The sequence below is a fragment of the Cibotium barometz genome, chromosome 32 (genome assembly GCF_041138505.1).
Source record: "Cibotium barometz isolate CiBa-2024 chromosome 32, ASM4113850v1, whole genome shotgun sequence".
Classification (NCBI taxonomy): Eukaryota; Viridiplantae; Streptophyta; class Polypodiopsida; order Cyatheales; family Cibotiaceae; genus Cibotium; species Cibotium barometz.
In genome coordinates, this window is record NC_141077.1 from 35462770 (window position 1) to 35485743 (window position 22974).

At 45.7% G+C, this 22974-nt stretch overlaps 1 protein-coding gene across 1 annotated transcript in view; it reads right to left on the reverse strand.

Moving 5' to 3' along the window:
- PUM23 (pumilio 23) overlaps window positions 1-19956 on the reverse strand; it is a 78741-nt gene extending 58785 nt beyond the window's left edge. Inside the window, exon 1 of the mRNA XM_086772328.1 lies at window positions 19346-19956. Coding sequence (XP_086628454.1) covers window positions 19346-19764 — 419 coding nt within the window. The 5' untranslated portion in view covers window positions 19765-19956. The remainder of the gene's footprint in view (window positions 1-19345) is intronic.
- Window positions 19957-22974: the final 3018 nt, after the last annotated feature.

Below are 22974 nucleotides of genomic sequence, written 5' to 3' on the forward strand. Positions count from 1 at the left end.
CCCTCCTGGCCAGCCACTAACTACAGCCGACCAGAACATGAACAGAAAAAATAGGCACCCCTCCGGTCCTACAAAACTGGGAATGGACATAAAAATGGAGGGATACTCACACCAGGCGGGCACACCCACAAGTGATCAAAGAAGAATAGAAAGCTGAGTACTGAGAGGTAAGATGAGACAGCAACGTGTGATGGCCATATCCTCTAAAGATATCTCCTTCCCAGCCTGAAGAGCCTCCTGCTGAAGAGCCTAGAGTTTGTTGATGTGCTCTCGCATCGTCAAAGACTTTCCAGGATTCATCACTTGCACTGCACTTCCAAGGACATTCTCTTCATGGGTGATACCTTGTTTTCCAAAGAAGCCAAGTGCTGCCGAATCCCTTGGGCCAGCGTCATGTGTTTAATGTGATCGATCACTTGGGGTGTGCAATTAAGGAAGATGAAAGAATGCACACCGGCATTGACACGATCCCACAGTTCTGCCTGAGCCTCCCACTCTTTCCTAGTAGAAAGCATGGTTGCCAAACGTTTTTAAAATGGGAAGTTTTATACGAGTTTTATACTTTTAAAAACGTTTTTTTATTTTTGGAGAAGTTTTTTAAATAAGTTTTTTATTCATTAATTTTTTAAAGCTGTAATTATGGCCTGTACCTATAGTTTTTAAGCCTAGGATGTTGGAACCACAGATTTCATGTATAAAAGTTAACCTTGTGCATGAAAACAATGACTAAGGAACGATTTACCAATGACCATTCAACACTAACCATTCATATACATTGTAAAGTTTAAAAATCGAGATTCGAAAGAATGATAACTAAAGAATTCAGACTCCAGAGGCTAGAGCTAAGAGACAAGTAACATAATCCACCATCCATGATCCATGATCAAAGTCGGATCGAAATGCCAAATTTCAATCGCAAGTGCCAAGTACAAATGAAATAAAAATAATGTCAAGACTGAAGACTGACACTCTAGAGTCTACACATCTTGATTCATCTCAACATCATGATCAGATGCCTCAGCCTCTAAATCTGTAGTGTAAGTAGATGAATCATCCGAATCATCTGAATCATCCAGATCTGCCTTCTCTATCTGTGCTGCAACATCTCGACTCATGCCAACTCGAGCACTAGATCTCGCTATTGATGAACTAGTCATGGCCTGAACTCACGCTCTTACTCTCGAATGGCTCCGCGTGGTGCGAATCGGCTGCATGGCCTCCTCGTAGAGCATAGCATAAATGTCTCACTCATCTGGTGGGATCTCTGGAATTTCCTTCACCTTCTCGATGTCGATCAAGTCGACATTCACCTGGCAAGGCTCAATGGGATTGCCTTTCTCCTCAAGAAGACGAAGGTTGCAGTGGCAATACACCAAATAGTACAGCTGAGCGATCGATAATCTGTTTCTCTTCTTTGTGTGAAAGAGGATCCAAGTACTCCAATTTCTCTCATAAGGACCCGAGCTACAGACCTGTGAGAGAACTCTCATGGCAATGCTTCTCTTCAATTCAAAAATTAGAAGAACTTAGAAGCTACTACAATAAATTAGGATCACAGGCAAGTTGCAACAAAGTTCTTACGAGATGGGGAGCACCAATGCCATATTTCTCCCACCATGACACATGCTCAAGTTGGCACTCTTGTAGGCGAGCAGTGGGGGATCCAAAGTGTTTTCCTTGCCATTCCGAAAGTGTAGGCGCTCCTGCTCTAGTATCCTCGACTGCGGCACATCTCCACCAGTCAAATCATCAATGTACTCCCTCCAGCCATCCTCCAACTCCTCACATAAGAATTGCTTGTCATTTCTCCATAGAGGATGAAGGATGTGTGCAACAGCATGAATTGGTCCATGAAACCAATCCCATCGAGTGAGCCACACATTGCGAAGATCCGTCACCCTAATTGATTCATTAAAACATAATAACATTATACATAAAACATTAAAATTCATTAGGTATGTTATGCATAAATGATACAACTTCCTAGTCAATGTAGTAATGTACTTACTCCTCTTCTTCCAAGACTTCTACCTTGTTAATGCATTCGCTGATCTTGTCCATATACTCATACAATAAGCCAAGTGTGCTGCCCTCCATATCGGTGATGCGTAAGACACTGTAGAATGGCTGTAGAATCCTCACCAACACTTCAGCCTTCTTCCAAAAGGCTTCATCTCCCATTACAATGGTTTCAAACTTCACATATGTGGCCCTTCTTTCTTTCACCTCATTCATCTCAAACCATGCACGTGAAACAACTGTGCGCAAGAGTCCGGCCCGAACTCGTAGTACCCTCTCAACTAGAATAAACATGTAGGCAGATCTAGCGGAGGAGGGTTTTTGGAGCTGCAGCTCACTCTCTACTCTAAAGATGTTTAGCACCTTTGGCCTCTTTGAGACAAATTTGACAATGAACTTTGAAGTGGCCAACACTTTGGCAACCCACGGCATCTTTCCCACATCCTCCATCAACAAATCCAAGCTATGTGATGCACAAGGAGTCCAAACAATTTTTGGGAACTCCTCATGCAACATACGGTCCATACTAACACAATTAGAGCCATTATCTGTAATAACTTGCACTATGTTCTCTGGGCCTATTTCCATCACAGCCTCACGCATGTGTCTCCAAATGAACTCCCCTGTCACCACTGTACCTGGCAAAGAGGCATCGATAGCCTTTAAGAACATAGTGCCCTTGCAGGAGGACACCAAAATGTTACATCTTTTGCGTACATCTGACCATCCATCACATAGAAGTCATGTGCATTCACTGGATCGAGAGTTCGGCCCTTTTCAAGACTCAGGAGCAAATGGGGCAAAGCCGGGTGCAAAAGGCGGGAGCAGAGCTTCAAATGGCAGAGGCGGGAGCACTAAGCAGAAGGGGTAGGTCTGAGGTGGCCTGTGGGAGCAGTAGAGAGGTTTTAGGTCATAGTCACAGGGAACGGGCATTTTTAGACGGGGGAATGTTGGGGATGGCAGCATCTTCCCGTTCCCATTCCCGTCCCATGTCACTCTCTAGTCACAGGGAATGGCCATTCTCAATCTTTTCCGTCCCCATTTCGCGTCGCATGTGACTATGTTTTAGGTAGATTTCGGGGTGCCTCAATACGTGGCACCCCATTTGACCGGGCCCACAGCCGGTAGCCGGTCTCCACCTGCGGATGTAGGCGTCTATGTATAAACACCGGGCTATATACATGCGCAAACATGGGTTGGTCACGATTGTGCCATAGTGGAGTGGGTAAGGCACGTGCTTGGGACGAGGGAGGTACTGGGTTCGAATCCCACCTCCCACATGCCTATACACGTGACGTCTAGACATGTATCTGTACATATGTTCGTAACATTTTGCACGGACCAATGTTTGGACATGGCACTGGGACTTAGAAAAATTTCTAAGTCCCAAAGCCGGGTGACCGGCTACCAGGGTCAACGGGGTGCCATGTATTGAGGCACCCCGAAATCTACCTAGAGCCCAGTAGGGAGGTGGGAGCACTGAGCAGGTTGCTGCCTGCAGTAGATAGGAGGGACCAAGGTGCAGCCTGCACAGTGCAGAGACTGAACTTTGAAGCAAGTCTGAGCCTTGAGGTGGACCGTGGCCTGTGGGAGCAATAGAGAGGCAGGAGCACTGAGCAGGTTACTGCCTGCAGCAGATAGGAGGGACCAGGGTGCAGCCTGCACAGTGCAAACTCCAGAGACTGAAGCAGGTCTCAGCCTTGGCCCTTGAGGTGGCCAGTGGGAGCAGTAGAGAGGCGGAGGCTGCTGCAGCGGGAGCAAGGGTGTGGACAGTGGAGTAGAAGTGAGCATGCGAGAGCAGGCCTGGAGCAGCAGGCAGAGCAATGTCAGCACCAGGTTGCGCGCGAATAGCAGGTTGTGTACGGTGGAGGGTGGCAGCAGCAACTTCGAAGAAGCCAAAAAAAAAACGTAGGATAGGCGACACACGTTATCCAAGGTTTTTTTTACCAAAAAAAAAATCATTTGCAAAAAAACGCGTTCCAAAAAAAAACGTTTCTAAACATTCACATTTTTTATTCCATAAAAAAAACGCGTTTTCAAACAACTATGGTAGAAAGTGAAAGCTCCTCCTCCTCCAACTCTGGCCTTGGAACTCTAACCACAATGACATCAGCTAAATCATAAGAATCCAAGACAGACTCCATCATTACCTTCTAGATGCCATAGTTGGTCCCGTCCAACTGTCGATCCAATGAGAATGTCGGGAGGGTGGGGTTCTTCACATGCTTCTCAGCCATCTCGAGCAAATCTGCCATCTTAGGGGTTCACAAGGTCTTGTAAAGGGAGCGTGGGTGGGGAAAAAAATGAAGAAGAGGTTGCAACTGCTTTGCAAGGTGGCTGTCTAGTAATGATGGCTGCCTTCTACCTCCTTCTCTAGGTCCCAAACAGCCCATAAATTCTCCAATCACCAAAAAACAGCAAACCCTCACGCTCTCACCGTCTCCAAGCTTCAAGTCACCTGGGGCTCTTATACCATGTCAAAATGGACAACGGAAATGAGACAAACTACTCTGAGAAATAAAACGTAGAACTGCAAGAAAGAGAAGCTGTATAAACTCTACTATATACACAAGAGATCCGGTACAAAATTGGTGTGGGGGGGCAAGGATGCAATATATACAAGAAGGGGCTGCTGGTCGGCCAGCCTAAAATAGGCCGATAGTCCCATGAGATGCCCACGACCAGGCTAGGCCCAGTCGGCTAGCCACAACCAGTGCCACCTGGTCGGCCATCCCCTCATTGGGCCCCTCCTGGTTAGTCACTAACTACAGCCGACCAAAACATGAACAGAAAAAATACACCCCCCCCTTCACACAGGGCGGGCACATCCACAACAAAGGCCCTCACTCCCTACTGAGTAATATGTAGGGACAGGAGATGAGTACTATCAAGCCTATGGCTTGCCATGAATGTACCTTTTATACTATATAGAATATACTAAAAATACAGCTCTCTCTCTCTCTCTCTCTCTCTCTCTCTCTCTCTCTCTCTCTCTCTCTTGCTTGTGTTTTGCGTAAGCATGTTCCACGAAGGTGTTTAGGGCTGAAAGAAGACTCCCATGGCTTCCGCATGTTACATTGGTATCAGAGCATCAAGCTCAGTAAGGCTAAACACTGATTCAGTCCCAAATGAAGGTGCACAGTCCAAGGAGAGTAACACGAGACATGGAAGAAGTTCCCAAGAGGTTGTTTGGTGGTGTTCCACAAGACCCAAGGGGAATGGCAATCTTGTGAGTCAAATGCCAATTGGCGCATACCACGAAAGGCTTTCAGGCAATGGTTCCAAGGGAGGATGATCCTCCAAGGGGTGAAGTGAGAGTGCCAAACTCGATACTTAGGAAAAGAAGACCAAAGAAAGACTTCAAGAACAGGGCATGAAGGGAAAGGAGACAAGGTGGAGCAGAACACAGATCTTCATCAGATTTGGAGTGCCCCCTTTTTTTAATATTCATTAAAGTTCCTAAGGGCCACTTATGCCTAGGAGCCACCCAAGGTTAAAACATTAAAAATATTAATGTCCTTGGTCCCCCTTCACACTTGAAGATGTCCACACATCATACCATTTATCCGGGCACCCCAAAATATGAATCATTTAATATTTATCTTGCTCACCAACCACCATGCCCACACTTGTGCTGTTCCACTTTCACAGGGTCATGACACCCAAATAGCGTGGGGGAAAGTGGGCAACCTTGCTTCACACCAATGGTGCTAGCAATAGTCTCGGACATACCTCCTAGGCATCTGACTCGCCCAAAAACCTGCTTATATAATGCATAGATGCCCCATGTCATATCTGGGGGTATGCCAAGAGACTGCAAGCGCTGAAAGAGCCTCTCTCGTGGTACTGTGTCAAATGCCTTGCGGAAATCCACAAAGCAGCAATAGAGCTTTCTCTTCCTCACTCTGGCCTGATCAATCATACATCTCAAAGTGAATACATGGTCAATGGTAGAGAAAGCTCTCCTGAAGCCTGCCTGCCCTGATGAGCGTAAACCTGCTCGCTCAGCGTATAAGCTACGCTCTTACTCCAACACTGCACCATAGAGTTTGGCCAACACGTGGCCAACCATAACCGTCGTGTAGTTGCTCGGATCGAGCATATCCCCTGTTTTGTGGATCGGCACAATGGTGTGCATCGTCCACTCCGCAGGCAAACCCTCTACTAGTGCCCTGTTAAACAAGTGTGCAAGAAAAGGAGCCAAAGAATCTAGTGCATATATGAGATGCTCACCCTGTAGGCCCATATGGTCGGCGGCCCGTCCATGCTGTAGGCGACGGATAGCTTCCTTTACCATCGAGTGGGTAAAGAAGCTAGCTGTGGTAGGTCGAGGCTCCTGTGGCTGAGGTATAGGTGGCTGCTGTGGGGCGTGGTATAGGCCCTCTGCATGTGTGCCATGTCTGTGGGTCTGCAATGGGTGTCAGTGTCCAGGGCTCTCTGAAGTCCCGCCATGAGATAGTGCTATCTCTACTCATGAAGAAATGAAAGATCTCTAGCTCATGTATCTCTGCGAAGGCCTGCCTTTTGCGGCGAGTAAGTCTCCTCATCTCTGTCCTCGACTCCTGCTCTGTGATGGCTCCCAAGGCTCGCTGTATGCGGAGCCGTGAGTATAGGGCTCTGCACTCGTCATCATACCATCTGTTCTGGGGCATAGTCCCAGATCTCGCAGGCTCTCCTGAGTGGACACGATGTGGGAAGCTCTGTAATGCAGCCGTGTGTAGGAGTGATGCCAGCTGGGCTGTAATAGTATCCATAGGTGCCAGGGGATCCATGAGTAGGAGCCCATCCTCTACTCTGCCAGTGTATATGTTTGCCATGTCATGTGTGAAGTAGATGGTAGTGTGTGGCGTCGGTATGTGGGGGGCTGGTGATACTGGTGATCCGGCTAGTGAAAATGCCAAGTATGTATGATCTGCCCCAATAGGATGAGGTGGGATGGAGAATGAGGTGACAAGCTGTGATGCCTCCAAAGATCCCATAATGTAGTCCACCACCGTGCCTCCGGTCCGTGTATGACCCCCATGTGGGAAGCATGTCAGCCCTCCTGATCCCAGCCACTGTAGCATCCCGTTATAAATAATGAGACGATGCCTAGCTCCCAACTCTAGTAAGTGATCCCCATAATGTCCTCTGTATGGTCCAATGTCCTCTGATGCCCGACTAGCCCCTATCTCCTCTGGATCCACAGGGTGGAGGATCTCCATGTCATCATAGTCATACACCTCACACTGTCTGCTCTGTGTGTGGGCATTGAAGTCACCCGTAAGAAATACTTCCCCTAGTGTAGAATAATGCATAATCTCCTCTGACAGACAAGTGTATGGCGAGGCTCCTGTCTCCTCCTCCTGTGGCATGTGCTCTGTAATGACATAGGAGGATCCTGATGGAGGAAAGTAACATAGGGCTATGTATATAACCCTGTCCTGTGAGAGCTGTAAGCTGATCCACATGTATCTGGCCTCTGGATCCTGTGCTACCACTCTCACTCTCCCCTGTAGCTCCTGTCTGAATAGAACTACTATCCCCCCCCCGACCCTCTCAAGGTACCCTGGCGTGTGGTCCTCCTGTATGCTGACTCCCACTGGAATCCCTCTACTCAAGGTAGCCCTCTCTCTGGCAGAAGTATGATGTCTCTCCCCACCATAACATGCTCCAATTGTCCAGGCTGCACCCATAGTGAACCATTACAGTTCCATACTCCCATGTGTATCTCTGTCAGTGGCCTGGTCTGTGTCCCATAGGCGCCAAACCGCTAATCCATGGGCCGGCCATCAATGATGACCCGACCATCTCGATAGAAGGCCTTCTTGCCTTCTCTCCTCGCGTGTAAGACTCGTGGCATGCAAGCTCTCCTATGCTCTAGCTGCATCCTCGTGAGATCATCATCCAAGAAAATAGGAGCTCCCTCTAAGCCTCGTAGTATGACCCTCTTCCTCATGAAGGTGACCCTCTCCGTCTCTCCTGCAAACTGTAGGATGAGGGCTCGCTTGCGTGTTGAGTCTTTCCCGGCTCTCCATGCTTTGGTGAAGGGGAGAGGGTCCTCTTCCCTGTAGCCTAGCTTCATGCATAGAAGCTGTCCATCTTTCTCGGGAGTGGAGTTGGGTGTCTCGGCTATACCTTCGAATGTTGAGGCGGCAGGCATGCCTCATCTTCTCCTCCTCAATGGTGGTGTGAATGATTTGATGTTCTTCCCTTTGAGTCTCCTCCCTCACTTCTTTGCAGATATTCTTCTTCACCACCTCAACCCATCCTGACTGCTTGGCTTCGAGTTTTCCCTCCATGTCCTTTGTGATCTCCTTGGAGATCTCTTCTTTGATGGCCGTGAGAGTGTTCTCATTGATCTCCCCTTCTTCCTTCTCGGTGTTCTTGACGGCTACCAGTTCCACTTTCAATGCACTCACCTCCTCCTTGAGTGCTGTGTTCTCTTGTTCAAGGCCCGTAACCCGTGCTTCGAGGGCCATGATGTGCCGATGTAGTTTGTTCTCCACCTCATTGAGGTTGGAATCGGATGTCTTCTTATTCTCCTTGATTAGTGCCTTCATTGCCGTCTCGAGGGCCTCGAGTTTCTCTTGGAGACTAAGGGCCATTCCTCGAGATTGAGGAGAGAGAAATGATGGGAGAAAACTGAATTAGGGTTTAGAGTTCATTCATGGGAGACATACACAGAGAAGCAAGGGAGAGAGAGAGAGAGAGTTGTGGGGATAAGTCAACTCATGAGGCATGAGTGTGTGACTCCCCTATCACACATGTATATTGCACTAGTACACATAGTGCACTTAGTACATTAAAAGTACTAAGTGTACTATGTACTATAACTTATGGGCTTGTACACACTATAAGGGTGGGCATAACGCCTTTACCCCAACAACCTCCCACTTAAAGGCAAAGTGCCCTTAAGTAAAGGAAAAGAAAAATCAGCATGTACATGATAATATACAAGGCCATATCAAGGCTGAAACTGGCCTCATCCAATGCCCATCAAGTGTCTGCAATGAGCAAACTGCTCCGGAGGCAAACTCTTCGTCAACAGATCAGCCGGGTTGTCATCCGTGTGAATCTTAACAAGCTGAATTTGCTTGTTCTCTATCACCTCTCTGATGAAGTGATACTTCACATCCACATGCTTCGTCTTTGCATGAAAGACAGGGTTCTTTGCCAACTGGATGGCACTCTGACTGTCACAATGCAACAATGGAATATCCCCTGTATAGCCCAAATCAACCACTAACCGAGATAGCCATAATGCCTCCTTGCAAGCCTCTGTGGCTGCAATATACTCGGCCTCTGTAGTAGATAAGGCTGTGCACTTCTGCATCCTGGATATCCATGACACAGCACCTCCTGTGAATGTAAATACATAACCGGTAGTAGACTTCCGGTTATCTGGATGACCGGCATAATCCGAATCCGTGTAACCATGCACTAATGCATCCTGTTTGCCAAAGCAAATGCACAAATCCTGTGTGCCCTTCAGGTATCTCATGACACCTTTCACTGCTTCCCAATGCTTCTTGCCAGGGTTGGCCATGTATCTAGAAACCACTCCCACTGCAAATGCAATGTCCGGCCTAGTAGCAACCATGGCATACATGAGACTGCCACAAGCTGAAGCATACGGAATCTTGGCCATATCAGCCCTGTCTCTATCTGACTGTGGGCTGTCCATAGCACTGAGTTTCACATATGGAGGCAAAGGAGTACTAGCCTTCTTCCCCCCGTCCATATTGAACCTCTGCAAGACTTTGCCAATGTATTCCTTCTGAGACAAATACAACACATGCTGATTTCTGTCCCGAAGTATCCGCATACCCAAGATGTGATTTGCATCACCCAAATCCTTCATATCAAAGGTTTCATGTAGCCTCTTCTTCAAAGCATCCATCTCTTTACGAGATTTCCCGGCAATCAACATATCATCAACATACAAAATGAGAATCAATAGACTGCCATCCAAAGCTTTCTTGGTGTACAAGCAGTGATCTATGTCACTTCTCTTGAATTTCTGAGATTTCATGAATGTATCAAATTTATGATACCATTCTCTTGGTGCCTGTTTGAGCCCATAAAGACTCTTTTTCAGCTTGCATACAAGCTTCTCCTTTCCACTCACTGCATAACCCTCTGGCTGCTGCATATATATCTCCTCATGGAGATCACCGTGAAGAAAAGCAGTCTTCACATCCATCTGAATCAAGTCCAGATCATCATGTGCAACCAAAGCTAACACAGCTCTAAGTGTGGTCATTTTGACCACTGGAGAGAAGATCTCCTCAAAGTCCACACCATATTCCTGCTTGAAGCCCTTAGCCACTAATCTGGCTTTGTATCTTGGCTTTGCATCTGATGCAACTTTGAGCCTGTATACCCACTTGCATGGCAAAACCTTCTTCCCTGCAGGCTAAGGCACCAACATCCAAGTTCCATTTTTATGCAGAGAATCCATCTCTGACTTCATGGCACGCTCCCAAAGAGCTTTGTCTGCCCTCTGTAAAGCCTCCTTATAACATGAGGGCTCCCCACAGTCAGTGAGCATCAAGTAGTCAACCCCTGGAACAAACCTGTCAGGGGCTCTGGAGGGTCTTGTGGACCTCAGTACCCAATGACCATCATTTGCAGGTTGCTGTCCAGCCTGCATATCACCCATTGGTGGCTCCTGTTCCATGCCATAAGGCTGAAAAATCATGCCCGGTATCTCCTCCAACTGTGGTATATCCATAGGGATATCTTCTGCCATATCTGGCTGTCCATTTGGACCATTTTCAGCACCATTTAAGGGCTGGTTTTCCTGCTGTAATGGCTAATTTACAGCCCTTTGTTGTTGTCCATGATGTCCATCATCATCAAAGATGACTCTGCCAGGCTCCTGTTGCCTTGCAGGCTCCTTATACATGCATGTTTCATCAAAAATGACATCATTGCTGCGTATGATCTTTCTATTCATGGGATCCCAAAGTCTATACCCCATTTCACCTCTGTCACCATATCCTAGGAATATGCATTTGTGAGACTTAGGATCAAGTTTGGTGCGCATTTCCCTGCGTATGTGCACGTACGCAACGCAACCAAACACTCTCAAGTGCTTGTATGACGGAGGCTTCCCTGTCCATACTTCTTCTGGCACTTTCCCACCAAGCCTCGTGTTAGGTGACCTGTTTATAAGGTGAACGGCTGTCATAACAGCTTCAGCCCAAAAACCATGAGGTAATGCAGCATGTGACAACATAGAACGGACCTTCTCCTGTATGGTCCTGTTCATCCTCTCTGCTGTCCCGTTTTGTGGAGGATCATAAGGAGTAGAGAGCTCCCTCTTGATGCCTTTAGCATCACAAAAGTCCTGAAACTGTTTGGACGTATACTCTCCACCATTGTCGGAACGCAAAGCCTTCAGTGTTTTGCCAGTTTGATTCTCAACAAGAGCAACAAACTTCTGAAACACTGAGAATGTATCACTCTTCAAGCGAAGAGGATAAACCCACACCTTGCGTGTGGCATCATCTATAAAAGACACAAAATATTTTGCCCCTCCCAAAGAAAGCTGAGGCATCTCACATACATCTGTATGCACAAGCTCTAACTGAGCATCTTTCTGTCCAAGAGCTTTCTTGTGGGGGCACTGTAGTTGCCTACCATATATACAATGCTCACAAAACTGAAAACTTGAAAACTTTAGAGAAGGCAAGTAACCCAAACGAGACAATTGCTCCATTCCCTTGACACTCATGTGTCCCAACCAGCTATGCCACATAGAAATTTCCGGCAGCTCGGTTGCATTTACATTAGCATGGTGACAAACACCTGCATGCATAAAGTAAAGAGTGTCCACCTTAGAGCCTCTGGCAACAATCAGTGAGCCCTTACTAATTTTCCACTTTCCACTACCAAATGTGGTAACATAATCAGCATCATCAAGCTGTCCAGTAGAAAGCAGGTTCTTCTTGATCTCAGGCACATGCCTGACATCATGGAGCATAAGCTGTGAGCCATCTGAAAACACAAGCCTCACATCACCTCTGCCAAGAATTTTGCATGCATGGTTATCACCCAAATAAACCACTCCTTCATTGCCAGCAGTGTACCTGACAAACAAGTCTCTGCAACCTGTGACATGAAAGGAGGCACCTGAATCAATGATCCATGAGTGCATACCATGACCACCTGTAAGAAGTGAATGGGCATCAAGTGAAGAAGTAAATAGGACCTCATCCTCACTGTCACCTGCATGTGACACATTGATTTCTTCGATCTTGACTCCACTTTTGCCCTTTGGCTTTACATCTTTGGCTTCATCCTTCTCTTTGTCTTTGCCTTTTCCCTTTTCTTTTTGATCATTTTTCCATTTGTAGCATTGCTTTTTAATGTGTCCCTTCTTGCCACAATAATGGCATTCCAAATCCTTTTTGGAGCGAGACTTGCTCCTTCCCCTTTCTTGGCTTTTCCCCCTTTGCTGGGATCTCCCACGTGCATTCATTGCATTGGACTTTCCAACAGAGTTGTTTTTCCTGTTCATCTCTTCTTGAAGAAGAGCACCCTCAACATCTGCATATGACAGCATAGCATTCGAATTGCTAGTGGCTGTCCTGAATGTGTCCCAACTCTCTGGCAAAGTGCATAACAAAAAAGTGGCTTTGAACTCATCGTCCATCGCCAACTTTTGATTAATGACCTGGCTGACAATACCATTAAACTCATTTAGATGGGCTGTCATAGACGCCCCTTCCTTCATCTGAAGGCCTATGAGTTTCTTCAACCAATACACTTTGCTTGAGGCACTTTGTTGGGCATACAAGTCCTGCAATCTTTGCCACATTCCCCAAGCTGTCTTCTCTTCACGAATGCTGAAAAGTAATGAGTCTGACACACAGACAACATGATAGTAGATCTTGCCAGCTCATCCATATCTTCCCACTCTTCAGCAGTAAGAGAAGCGGGCATCACACCCCTTTCTTTGATAGGCTTGTGCTGCTTTTTCTGAAGCAACACATTGTAGCACTGGGTTTGCCAAATGTCATAATTCTGCGAGCCTTCAAGCTTCTTGATGTGAAGCAATGAAGAGCTCTCACCTGTGGTTGCCATAGCAATATGCAACCTTTAATGCCTGACTCCCTGCAAATGTGCAAACACTGTACCCAAGATGTGCAAACACTGCACCCAGAGCACACAAAGTGCTCACAAATGTTCTCCCAAGCTTTATCTCCCACTGCGGAAGCAAGAATGCAACTTTTCTCCCACTTTATGTGATGAAAACACCAAAATCTGGTTGCTGCAGATTTTGGACAGCACCTTAAATGTGCTCTTTTGCCCTTCCAAAGTACTGTACAGCAGTACCAAGTGCTCACCAATGATGTACCAAACCTGTACCGGCAATTTCAGCAGCTGAAATTGAACCTTTTGGTCACTCAAAATAGTGTACAGCCATGCCAAAACATGCACAAAGCTGTGCCAAATCTGTACCAGCAAGTACAATAGCAATAAATGCTCTCCTGGCTGTCCAAATGAGTGAAAATCAGACTTTTACAGTCGTGTACACTGCATACAACAGTCCCGAACAGAAATTGGGCAAAAGCCCCTTGACTGCAAGCTGATTTTTGAGGATTCAAGGCATAAAAGTCTCACCTGTTGCTTTGCCAAGCTCAACAAGCATACAAACTTGAAAAGCCCCTTGATTTAAGATCAATTGCTGATCATACATGGTACATTGACGCACATGAAGGCATCCAGAGTGTTCACGATGCTTTCCCCTGGCCACATATACATCCAATACATGAAAGCCCCTTGATTTACAGGCACATTGAGTGCTTGTAAGGCATCAACACATTATCCACAGCATCAAATGCGATTGCCTGCATGCAAATCAACCAAATCGACACAAAAGCCCCTTAATTTGCACTGCAATTTGCTGCAATTTTGCCCAAATGTGCGATTTTTCACATCATACAGCATGTATGAGTGCTTAATTGCACAATTACATCAAAAGCCCCAAATTTCGACATCCAATTTCCTGCAAATTGATCCTGATTGTGACCAATGTCACCCAATTTTGCCAATTTTGCTCAAAAATTGAGCAATTGGGCACCTGTACCTGCTCAATTGCTTGAATTGATAAGAAATTCCCAAAATATTGAAGGCAAATACCTCTGAAATTTCTGATTTTTCTGAGTTTCTTGACTTGCAGGTTGAGACGGAGGCGGTGGTGGCGGCGACTTCGATGCTGGGCAGTTTCTGAAGCAGCTGGGCAGCCCCACCTGGCTGTGGGCAGCCAGTTGTGCTGGTTGGGCAGCCTGGGCAGCCACGTGGGCTGGCTGCGTGGGTTGTCCTGGGCAGCCAAGGTCAAGGGCGAAGGGCCTAAGGAGGGGGCTACGCTTCCGGCGAATATGGATTGAATTGGAACGGAGCCTTCGCTTAGTGCTCGCTACTTCGCTCACGTCGGATCCAGCGCTTCGCTCGCTTCAGTTTCGCCTAGCGCCAGCCAACGCTCACGCTTTGCCTATCGCTTCTTCTACGCCCAGCGCTACACGCCTTGCCTTCGCCTAGCTTCGCCTTGTACTGCTGCCTTCGCCAAGCGCTGGTGCTACACGCAACTTGGGCTGGCCTGTTGGGCAGCGTAGGCTACTTGCTGCTGCCGCCTAGCGCTGGCGCTACACGCAGGGGGTTGGTGATGCTGCTTTCGTTCACGCCCAGCACTGAGCTAACACAAGTTTTCTTTGCTCGATCAAACAGAGAGGACGAGCCTGCTCCAGCTTCAGCTTCAGCTACGCGATTCTGAAGAAACTCAGCGTCAACCCCTAGTCGACCTGCAGGCTCTGATACCAGTTGATGGGAGAAAACTGAATTAGGGTTTAGAGTTCATTCATGGGAGACATACACAGAGAAGCAAGGGAGAGAGAGAGAGAGAGAGTTGTGGGGATAAGTCAACTCATGAGGCATGAGTGTGTGACTCCCCTATCACACATGTATATTGCACTAGTACACATAGTGCACTTAGTACATTAAAAGTACTAAGTGTACTATGTACTATAACTTATGGGCTTGTACACACTATAAGGGTGGGCATAACGCCTTTACCCCAACAAGAAAGAGTTATGTTGCTGCCTTGGGGGCCTGAGCAAGGGTGGGTGGGGAAAGGGGGCCACACACCCTAGCGGAGAGGGAGGCGACCCAGCATACTGCCAGCAGTACTGGCCGTCAGTGGCGAAGAGGGCGGAAGTGAACAGAGGAACAGCGAAGGCGGCGGTGAGCAAGGGCGGCCCAGGGAGAAGGCGGCGGCGACAGTAGCGAACAGAGGAGAGAGAGAGAGCGCGCTTCAGTCCTGTGCGCCCTGCTGACCAACCATCCAAGAGAAAAGCGCACCTCCCTATGCTGCAGCCGAACCAGCCCGCCAGTCTCCTCTTGAAAAAGCATACGCCTGAAGATGCAGCTGAGAGAGAGTGTGTGTGAGAGGGGCTGCCTTGGGCCCTTAAAGCCCCCATCTAAAGACTCAAACCAGCAAAAAATATATATATATATATTTGTGGACGCCTCGATTAGGCAGTCGTACGCCTCTAACTGCTAGAGGCGCGCCTCGTAACAACTATGTGAAGGATCTTGGACTCTTCTACACCACTGGAGGTGAAACGCAGGATTGAGTTCGACTCCAAGGTTGGAGTGACTCAGAATAGGGAGGAGATCCAGACACGAGGAGATCTACATCAAGCTACAATTTTTCCCTCGGCTCAAGAGCTGTTTCCTGGAGCAGCAAGTGGCAACCAACTATTGCCTTGTCATCTACAGAGGCAGAGTACCAGGCTGCTTGTGGTGCTGCTTGCAAGGTTGTGTGGCTGCAGAGGTTGCTTGGCGAGATTGGGTTTCCACAGAAGGAGCTGTATCGCTATTGCTCGGAACCCAATCTTTCAATGCCCGAACCAAGCACATAGAGATACAATATCACTTTGTTCGTGAGAAGATCTTGGCTGGTGACACTTGCTTCTTTGTTGTTCGACGAAGGACAATGCGACAGACCTCTTCATGAAGTCTCTACCTCAGGCTATGCTCCGACCGCACTCCAGCTCACTGGGGCTGGTTCCACATCCAGGAGCTGAGAGGGGGTGTTAGCAGTCATCTCCTGTCTATACACTATGTCAGGGCCTCTATTGTGGGTGTGCCCGCCCGTTTTAGTGTCTTCCCATTTTTCCTCACTCTCCGTATATTTTTCCTATTTTTCTGGAGGAGTTGGTAGGCTGTCGGCTGCCCCCAAATGCTGGCCGACTGTGTTTTTGCTGCCCAACTATTTTGGGGCTGCCTGACTCTCCCTCAGTGCTGGCCGACTGAGTATTTTGTTGGTCGTGGGTAGCTAGGGCTACTGTCGGCTATTTATGGGCTGGGCGACCAGCAGCCAGGGGCATAAAATGGCCCCTTGCCTCCACACTCCATCTTGTATTTTTTAGGGATTTTATTGGTGTATATAACAGAGTTACATAGCTTCTCTCTCTCTTTCATCTGTGTATTGCTCTCTACAACAGTTGTCTTCATTTTCGCTGTGCAATCATCTCCTCGGGCTGCATGCCCCCTCATATCTGTTGCATGGGTTGCAAGCCCCCTCAGAACATCTGTTCGGCTACATGCCCACTTGCATCACTAGTTCGGGCTGCGTGCCCTCTCACATCACAAGTGTGGGCTACATGCCCTCACATCACTGGTGTGGGCTACATGCCCTCTCACATCATCATTGGAATTCCCTTCACGGGATAGCCTGCGAGGTTGCCGTGTGAAGACCCACTTGCCCTCATCATCGGAAACAACATCGCCACGGCTTTTCAAATAGGCAACAGCCAACTCTCGAGGTTTGTCAATTCCCATCTGTTGGACAATTGCATCAAAAGTGACCACATCAGCCTTGACATGAGACTTCGATTCAATAACCCTCTGTACATTTGGGTCCCTTTGCAAAGCACAGAGCTCTTCAAGCTCATTCATCAAAGCATCAATATCCTACTGATCCTTAGCCCTAGCAGACAATGGTGGATCGTTATCTGCCAAAGCCCCAACATGGTCCCTGTCTCTATCCTGTTCCAGCATGCGGCGAATACGAGTGATAGAGTCCTCCACATAATGATTTGACTGGCTGGCCATAATGTATCTGCCATATTTTCAAAAAGAAAAGAATTTCCGTGCCCCGGAATCACTCTCTATCAGCTTCCCAAGTATGATACAGAAGAGACTGCAAGGGTGCAACAGTGCTCCTACTCAGATAAGAGCGCCACGAAGTCTTTCCACACGCTCGCTGCAGCTTAAACCAAAAGTAAACTCTTTCGAGTCGCGACAGTAAGACAAGGGCTACCTCAAAATCCCAACCTCCTCTCACAAATAATGACTCCTTACAACCATATCCAGCATCATATAAGGCACAAGCTTTGTAGAAAGCCAAGCTCTGACACCAATGTAAACAAAAGGGCAACTGTAACACGGAAATCTTATCAATCATGAAAACTGAAAATACACATAAGCATGCCAGATAAAAGAAGATGACAACTCTGCACAGTACACCACACTAGGGGCCTGACACCCCCCCTTTATGGTTAGATTACCAAAAAGGAGTCTTTCCAAATACAACTTCACAGGTGCCCAGGGATTCTCCACTGGCTAGCACCTATCTCTTCCAGTACAATAGGAATGCAAAACAAAAACATATACTGAATTGGATGTCGTTCCTCAGCACAAGAGAGCATTCCCGACATAAAGCACATGTAGGACAACCACGGACAGCCCATAGCACTCCCACATGAGCCCGGGACAACCCTGCATCTTCATCATCCTCCTGTCTGGCTCATAGAACAAGTCGACCAGCCTTGAAGGGCTGTTTGCAGCAGTCAACCAGCTCTCAGTAGCCACAAAAGGAGTCAACCAGCACCAGCACACAAGTCGGATGGTCTCTGATCAGCAGAGGATGTCTCTCCCTCAAATCGGCCAGCTTTTCTGTTTCCCGTTCTTCTGATCAGCAGCTTCCTTTTGCTGTAAAACACTCGCCCAGCTTCAAAACAGCCACCAGATGAAGTCGACCAGCCTTGGCCACACCCTTGGGTGACTTTCGTCACGACAGGTGATAGTAGATGGTTGTATTTGGCTACTAGGAAACTGAAAACCAATCGACCAGCTCTCATTTTTGGGCCAAAACTTGGAGTATAAGCCAAGGAAAGCATAGAGTGGATATTTTGGGCTAGTTCAACCACTTTTAGTCAAAAAGTGGAAAAGCACTTCAAAAATAGAGCTAGTCGACTCTATTAACGCAGGTTTGGGCTGTCTTATCATCATACACATCCCTCCTGGAGTTTTTCTCTCTTCTCCCCAAATTTTTACATAGGCCTTTAAGTGAAGCTATTTATTAGATGAATCATTTTTTCAAAATTTCGCTCCTTTATTGTGCCTCCACGCGACTACAACTATGCAAACCACTGACATTACTTCACTATCATTCATCAACCCCATCCCTTCAAAGAGGAATCACAATGGTCTACTAAACCCTAGTACTCAACTAGTCTAAACTGTGCATATCCTCAGTTGTCTTGGCACATGCATCTGAGGCTGCAAGGCACTCCTTGATGCTGGTCACGAAGGGGAATATATGTCTTCTCCCCACCCTAGTATACCACAATGTAATAGTTGGGATGCTATATGGAAATCAAGGCCTCAACTGGCCAACAATAATGTTTCACCATCCAGTACCTCTGCCATGGCCAAGCAAGGCGCAGCAGCCTTGTGGAACAGTGGACCCTTTGTCAAGTGGTAAAAGCTGCCCCTCAGATTAGCTACTAGAAGCTACTGCTTGCAATATTTGATCCCCTTTTTTAAAACTAGAAAATCTTCTAGCCATTGATATCCCAAAGTAGCATCGGAGTACTTTAAGACACAAGTGCCATTGAGATCCAACCTTGATCCCATCTTGTTCGGCTGCAGGGACTGCTTCTACTAATAAAACATTGGCATTGGAAAATGTATATGGACAACTAAACATGAATGTGTGTAAATGGATGTACATATGTAAGTAGTGGAGAAAATTATATCATGTGAGGCTCTCCTCTTCATTCATGCATCATACACATATGTAAGCAGTGGAGAAAATTATATCATGTAAGGCTCTCCTCTTCATTCATGCATCATACACATACATACATAATAATGTACACACATATAAACATAAATGGATACACTTTATGGCCTTCCAAACCATTCAAGTGCATGTGCATACATATATACATGTCAACAGTCATACATACTGACACATTATGAACTGCCAAAACGAAGGGAATAAGAAGCATCAATGTGTCTTCTAGGGCAAAAGAAAAAGGATGTAAACCTGATAGGATAAAGGCCAGCATTGGAGGACTGTCCATGCCCTGCAGCTGCATCGTGTTGTTTTCTTTTCTCAGTGGCAAATTTATTGTCTCTGTGCTTGCGGTCATGTTCTGTCTGAAGGTAGGGTTTCCTCTTCTGGTCTTTCTCTGCACGGGGAAAGGGTTTTCTCTTCTGGTCTTTCTCTCTTCTGGGAGGGGGTTTACCCTTCTGTTCTTTATTCTCCTCCTCCAAGCTAGAAAAAAGAGTTTTCTCCTCTGATGCACTGCTAGGACGGAGGGTTTCTTCTTTGAGGTCTGGGCGTTTCTTCGTGTGACGTTTTCTCATGATGCCCAGCTGCTTCCGTGCGCCCATAGCAAGGAGAGGCTTCTTGGAAGAACCCATGACACTGGCAAGTTCAGGAAGGCAGAGGTAGCCAAGCATTCAACATTCACTAGGGCAAAGGTAGCCAAGCATTCAGCATGCGACTGATTTAATTCATTTCCTTGAGCTCTCTATACGCTACCCATGCCATGTAATTTCAGTACCCTCTTCCAAAAAAAACCAAAAAAAAAACTAGAATGCTTGGGTAGCTTTATCCGCCTTTACAAGTGCATCCTCGAACAAACATGCAGTAGAATTCATACTAACACAGAACATTTTATCCTAAAGCGTTATTCGAAATCAATAAATTTTTTCTTAAATTTTGAAATGTCAAGATATCTTGTGAAATAGAAGATGTAAACGGATGTTCTATTTGTTGTTGATTAATCATGTTGCCAAGACAAACTTACGTATTAAGTGTTGCAGAAACATCTGAGTACATACAGAAATTTAAATTCTATATTTTTCTATGACACTTCATCTAATAGTGTTTGGTGTAATGTGTTGGATGTCCTTTCAAGTTGTTATACCCTTTGTGAGTTATTGTTGCTTCTAATGCTATCTGTTGTTGCTCTAATGCTATAGCTATAACTATGCTCGTAGTTGAATGCAAAATGGAGAATGTGAAATTCTCGTGGAAGGATTTGTAGACTTCAACATCTTTCTTTATTCTTCTCGACAGTTTTCTAGCATGCGCTATTTAATTTCAAACAAAGAAAAATGATATACAATGCTTACATTGTACTTGAATTTAGAGTCATTCGAGTCTCGTAATGGAAAAGGGTTTTGGCATGGGAATGAACATTTTGAGCATGGGCAGTTGTAAGATCTTCAAATGTCTTGTGATATGTGAGAATATCACATACGCTAGTCCTGGTACGAATACTTCTTTTATCAAATGAGGATGACTTTTGTTGAGAGTGTTGCTCCTTGTGCCTTGTGTCATGTTATGGCATATGTTAATTGTTAATGGGAATGTGGACTTGTGGTACCATATACCATTGATGGCCCTTCTAGCATGTTTCGTATGATGTAGTGTTATTGTGTTTTGTATTGCGCCAGCAAAAAGTCACAAAAAATTACACCATAAAATGTGAGATTATCTAGCCAAAATTTGATAATGTTATCATGAGAATCTTATCCTCTTATAAATAAAAGATTCTAGCATGAAAAACCAAAGTTTTTTCACCGGTTGAAGATCCTAAGTTTTTCACGTGTGAAAAACCTCTAGATAATCACGCCATGAATTTCTTAAGAAATTCACATCAGAATATTATAATCAATTGAGGATATTGAGAGGTCCATAGGAAATATTTTGATCATCCAAATTCACCACGTGATTTTGATACAAAAGGATATAAAATTTATAGCATGAAAAACCAAGGTTTTTAACAACCGTGAATTTCTTGAGAAATTCATGCAAAAATTACTTCATGTATTTGGCCTTCTAAGGTCATTGTAAACAGGTTGTGGGACTTTATTGGCAGTGATTTGGCATCGAAAAAATCTTGACGCGAAAAACCAAATCTTTTTGTAACCGTGACTATCTCAGGTTATTCACGCGTGACTATCTTTTGATTTTCACACTATGATTATCTTTTGAGATAACCTGTTTAATAATGACGCCTAGTCTATCTAACTAAGTCTTTGTTAATGATGCCTAGTCTATCTAACTAAGTCTTTTGAGATAACCTATTTATTAATGATGCCTAGTCTAATTGACCCCGGCTCGAAAAACAAAAACAAAAAATCTATCTAACTAAGGAAACAATGCTGATCAAAAGAGTAACCTTGATCTTGAGGGATAAGTGAAAAAGTTGGACAAGTTATTCACGTCGTGAATAACTCAACCTTGGGGTAACTAAAGGTTCACAAATAAAAATTTGGGTCCAAAAATTGATAATTGTGAAATACCCTTTCATGTGCTTAAGATCTGAATTTTTTTAAGAGACAAAGTCGTGATAGTGCATCAAATTAGTAAGGATCTTCCTACCATAGGAATGTTGGATCTCCAGCCCTTTGGCTAGCATACATCAAAGTGTGTTTGTCTAGAGAAATTTGCATTCAAGGGAGACGAGTAGAGCGAGAAGAGTCCATGGAAGATGCTCAAAATACCCTTTCATGTACTTGATAATTGTGAAATACCCTTTCGTATACTTAATAATTGTGAAATACCCTTTCATGTACTGTTTTTTTTTCCAAAGATGGAGTCGTGAGATAATGTATCAAATTACCAAGGATATTCCTACTAGAAGTGTTAGATCCCCAACCCTTTGGCTAGCACACATCAAGGTGTGTTTGTCTAGAGAAGTTTGCATTCAAGGGAGACCAATAGCCAGAAGAGTCCATGGTTGATGTGAGCGAGAGAAGAAGAGATTTTCCAACTCTCCCACATTCCTAAAAGGTTATTTGGTATGCAGTTAGATGCAATGAGAAATATTTCAAGGTTCCCAATAGGCAGAGGAATTGGGCAGGCAGCACCTCCTCTTCAAACTTTTGTGCAAAGAAAAACCTTTAACCATTCTCAAGATCCAATCTCTTACACTCCAAAGATTAACAGGAAAAGGGAAACCTTTTTTCCTAGAATGAAGACATGGAAGTAGAAATGAAGTTCAGGGAGGCCCAAAAATAATTACAAATCTACAACCACCGAAAACAAGAATTAGATGCTAGAAGGGCCCTAGCAGAATAAAAGAGGGCCAATCCTAGCCAAATGCTCCATAGAAGGAAAGATTAGAGGCTACTGCATAGGCCCAAGCCCTAGTGCAAGCATTGGTAAAGGGGATACCCTCTCTAGAGCCAATCCAGGAGGAACCAAAGGTTGAGTGGGTGAACCCCTTATGGGCTAGTAAAACCCAACTCAAAAAAAAGGGAAGAACCCAAAGAACAATTGTACACACTAAGGAGGACATTAACAAGATGATAACCAATCCTAAGTTCCTCACTTACATGCAAACAATGCTATTGCAAGAGCAAGAGAGATTTTTCCGAGGGGGAGAAGTAGTCAATGTTGAAATCCCATTCTTTCCCATAACCTTGAGTGGAAAGGAATATTGCAGAGAAGTCCATCCAAGAAGGGGGAGGGGAAGAGGGAGAGGGAATGTACATTTCATTGAACCAACCTATGAGCGAGTTTCGGTCTAAACTACCGAGTTTCGGTCTAAACTACAACTACCCTAGCTGATTTGTTACAAATGGCAATTGAAATAGGCAGGTGGATGGCAAGGGAGTTGTGGATTGCCCAAGCTCATACCCCAAGGCAAAATTCCA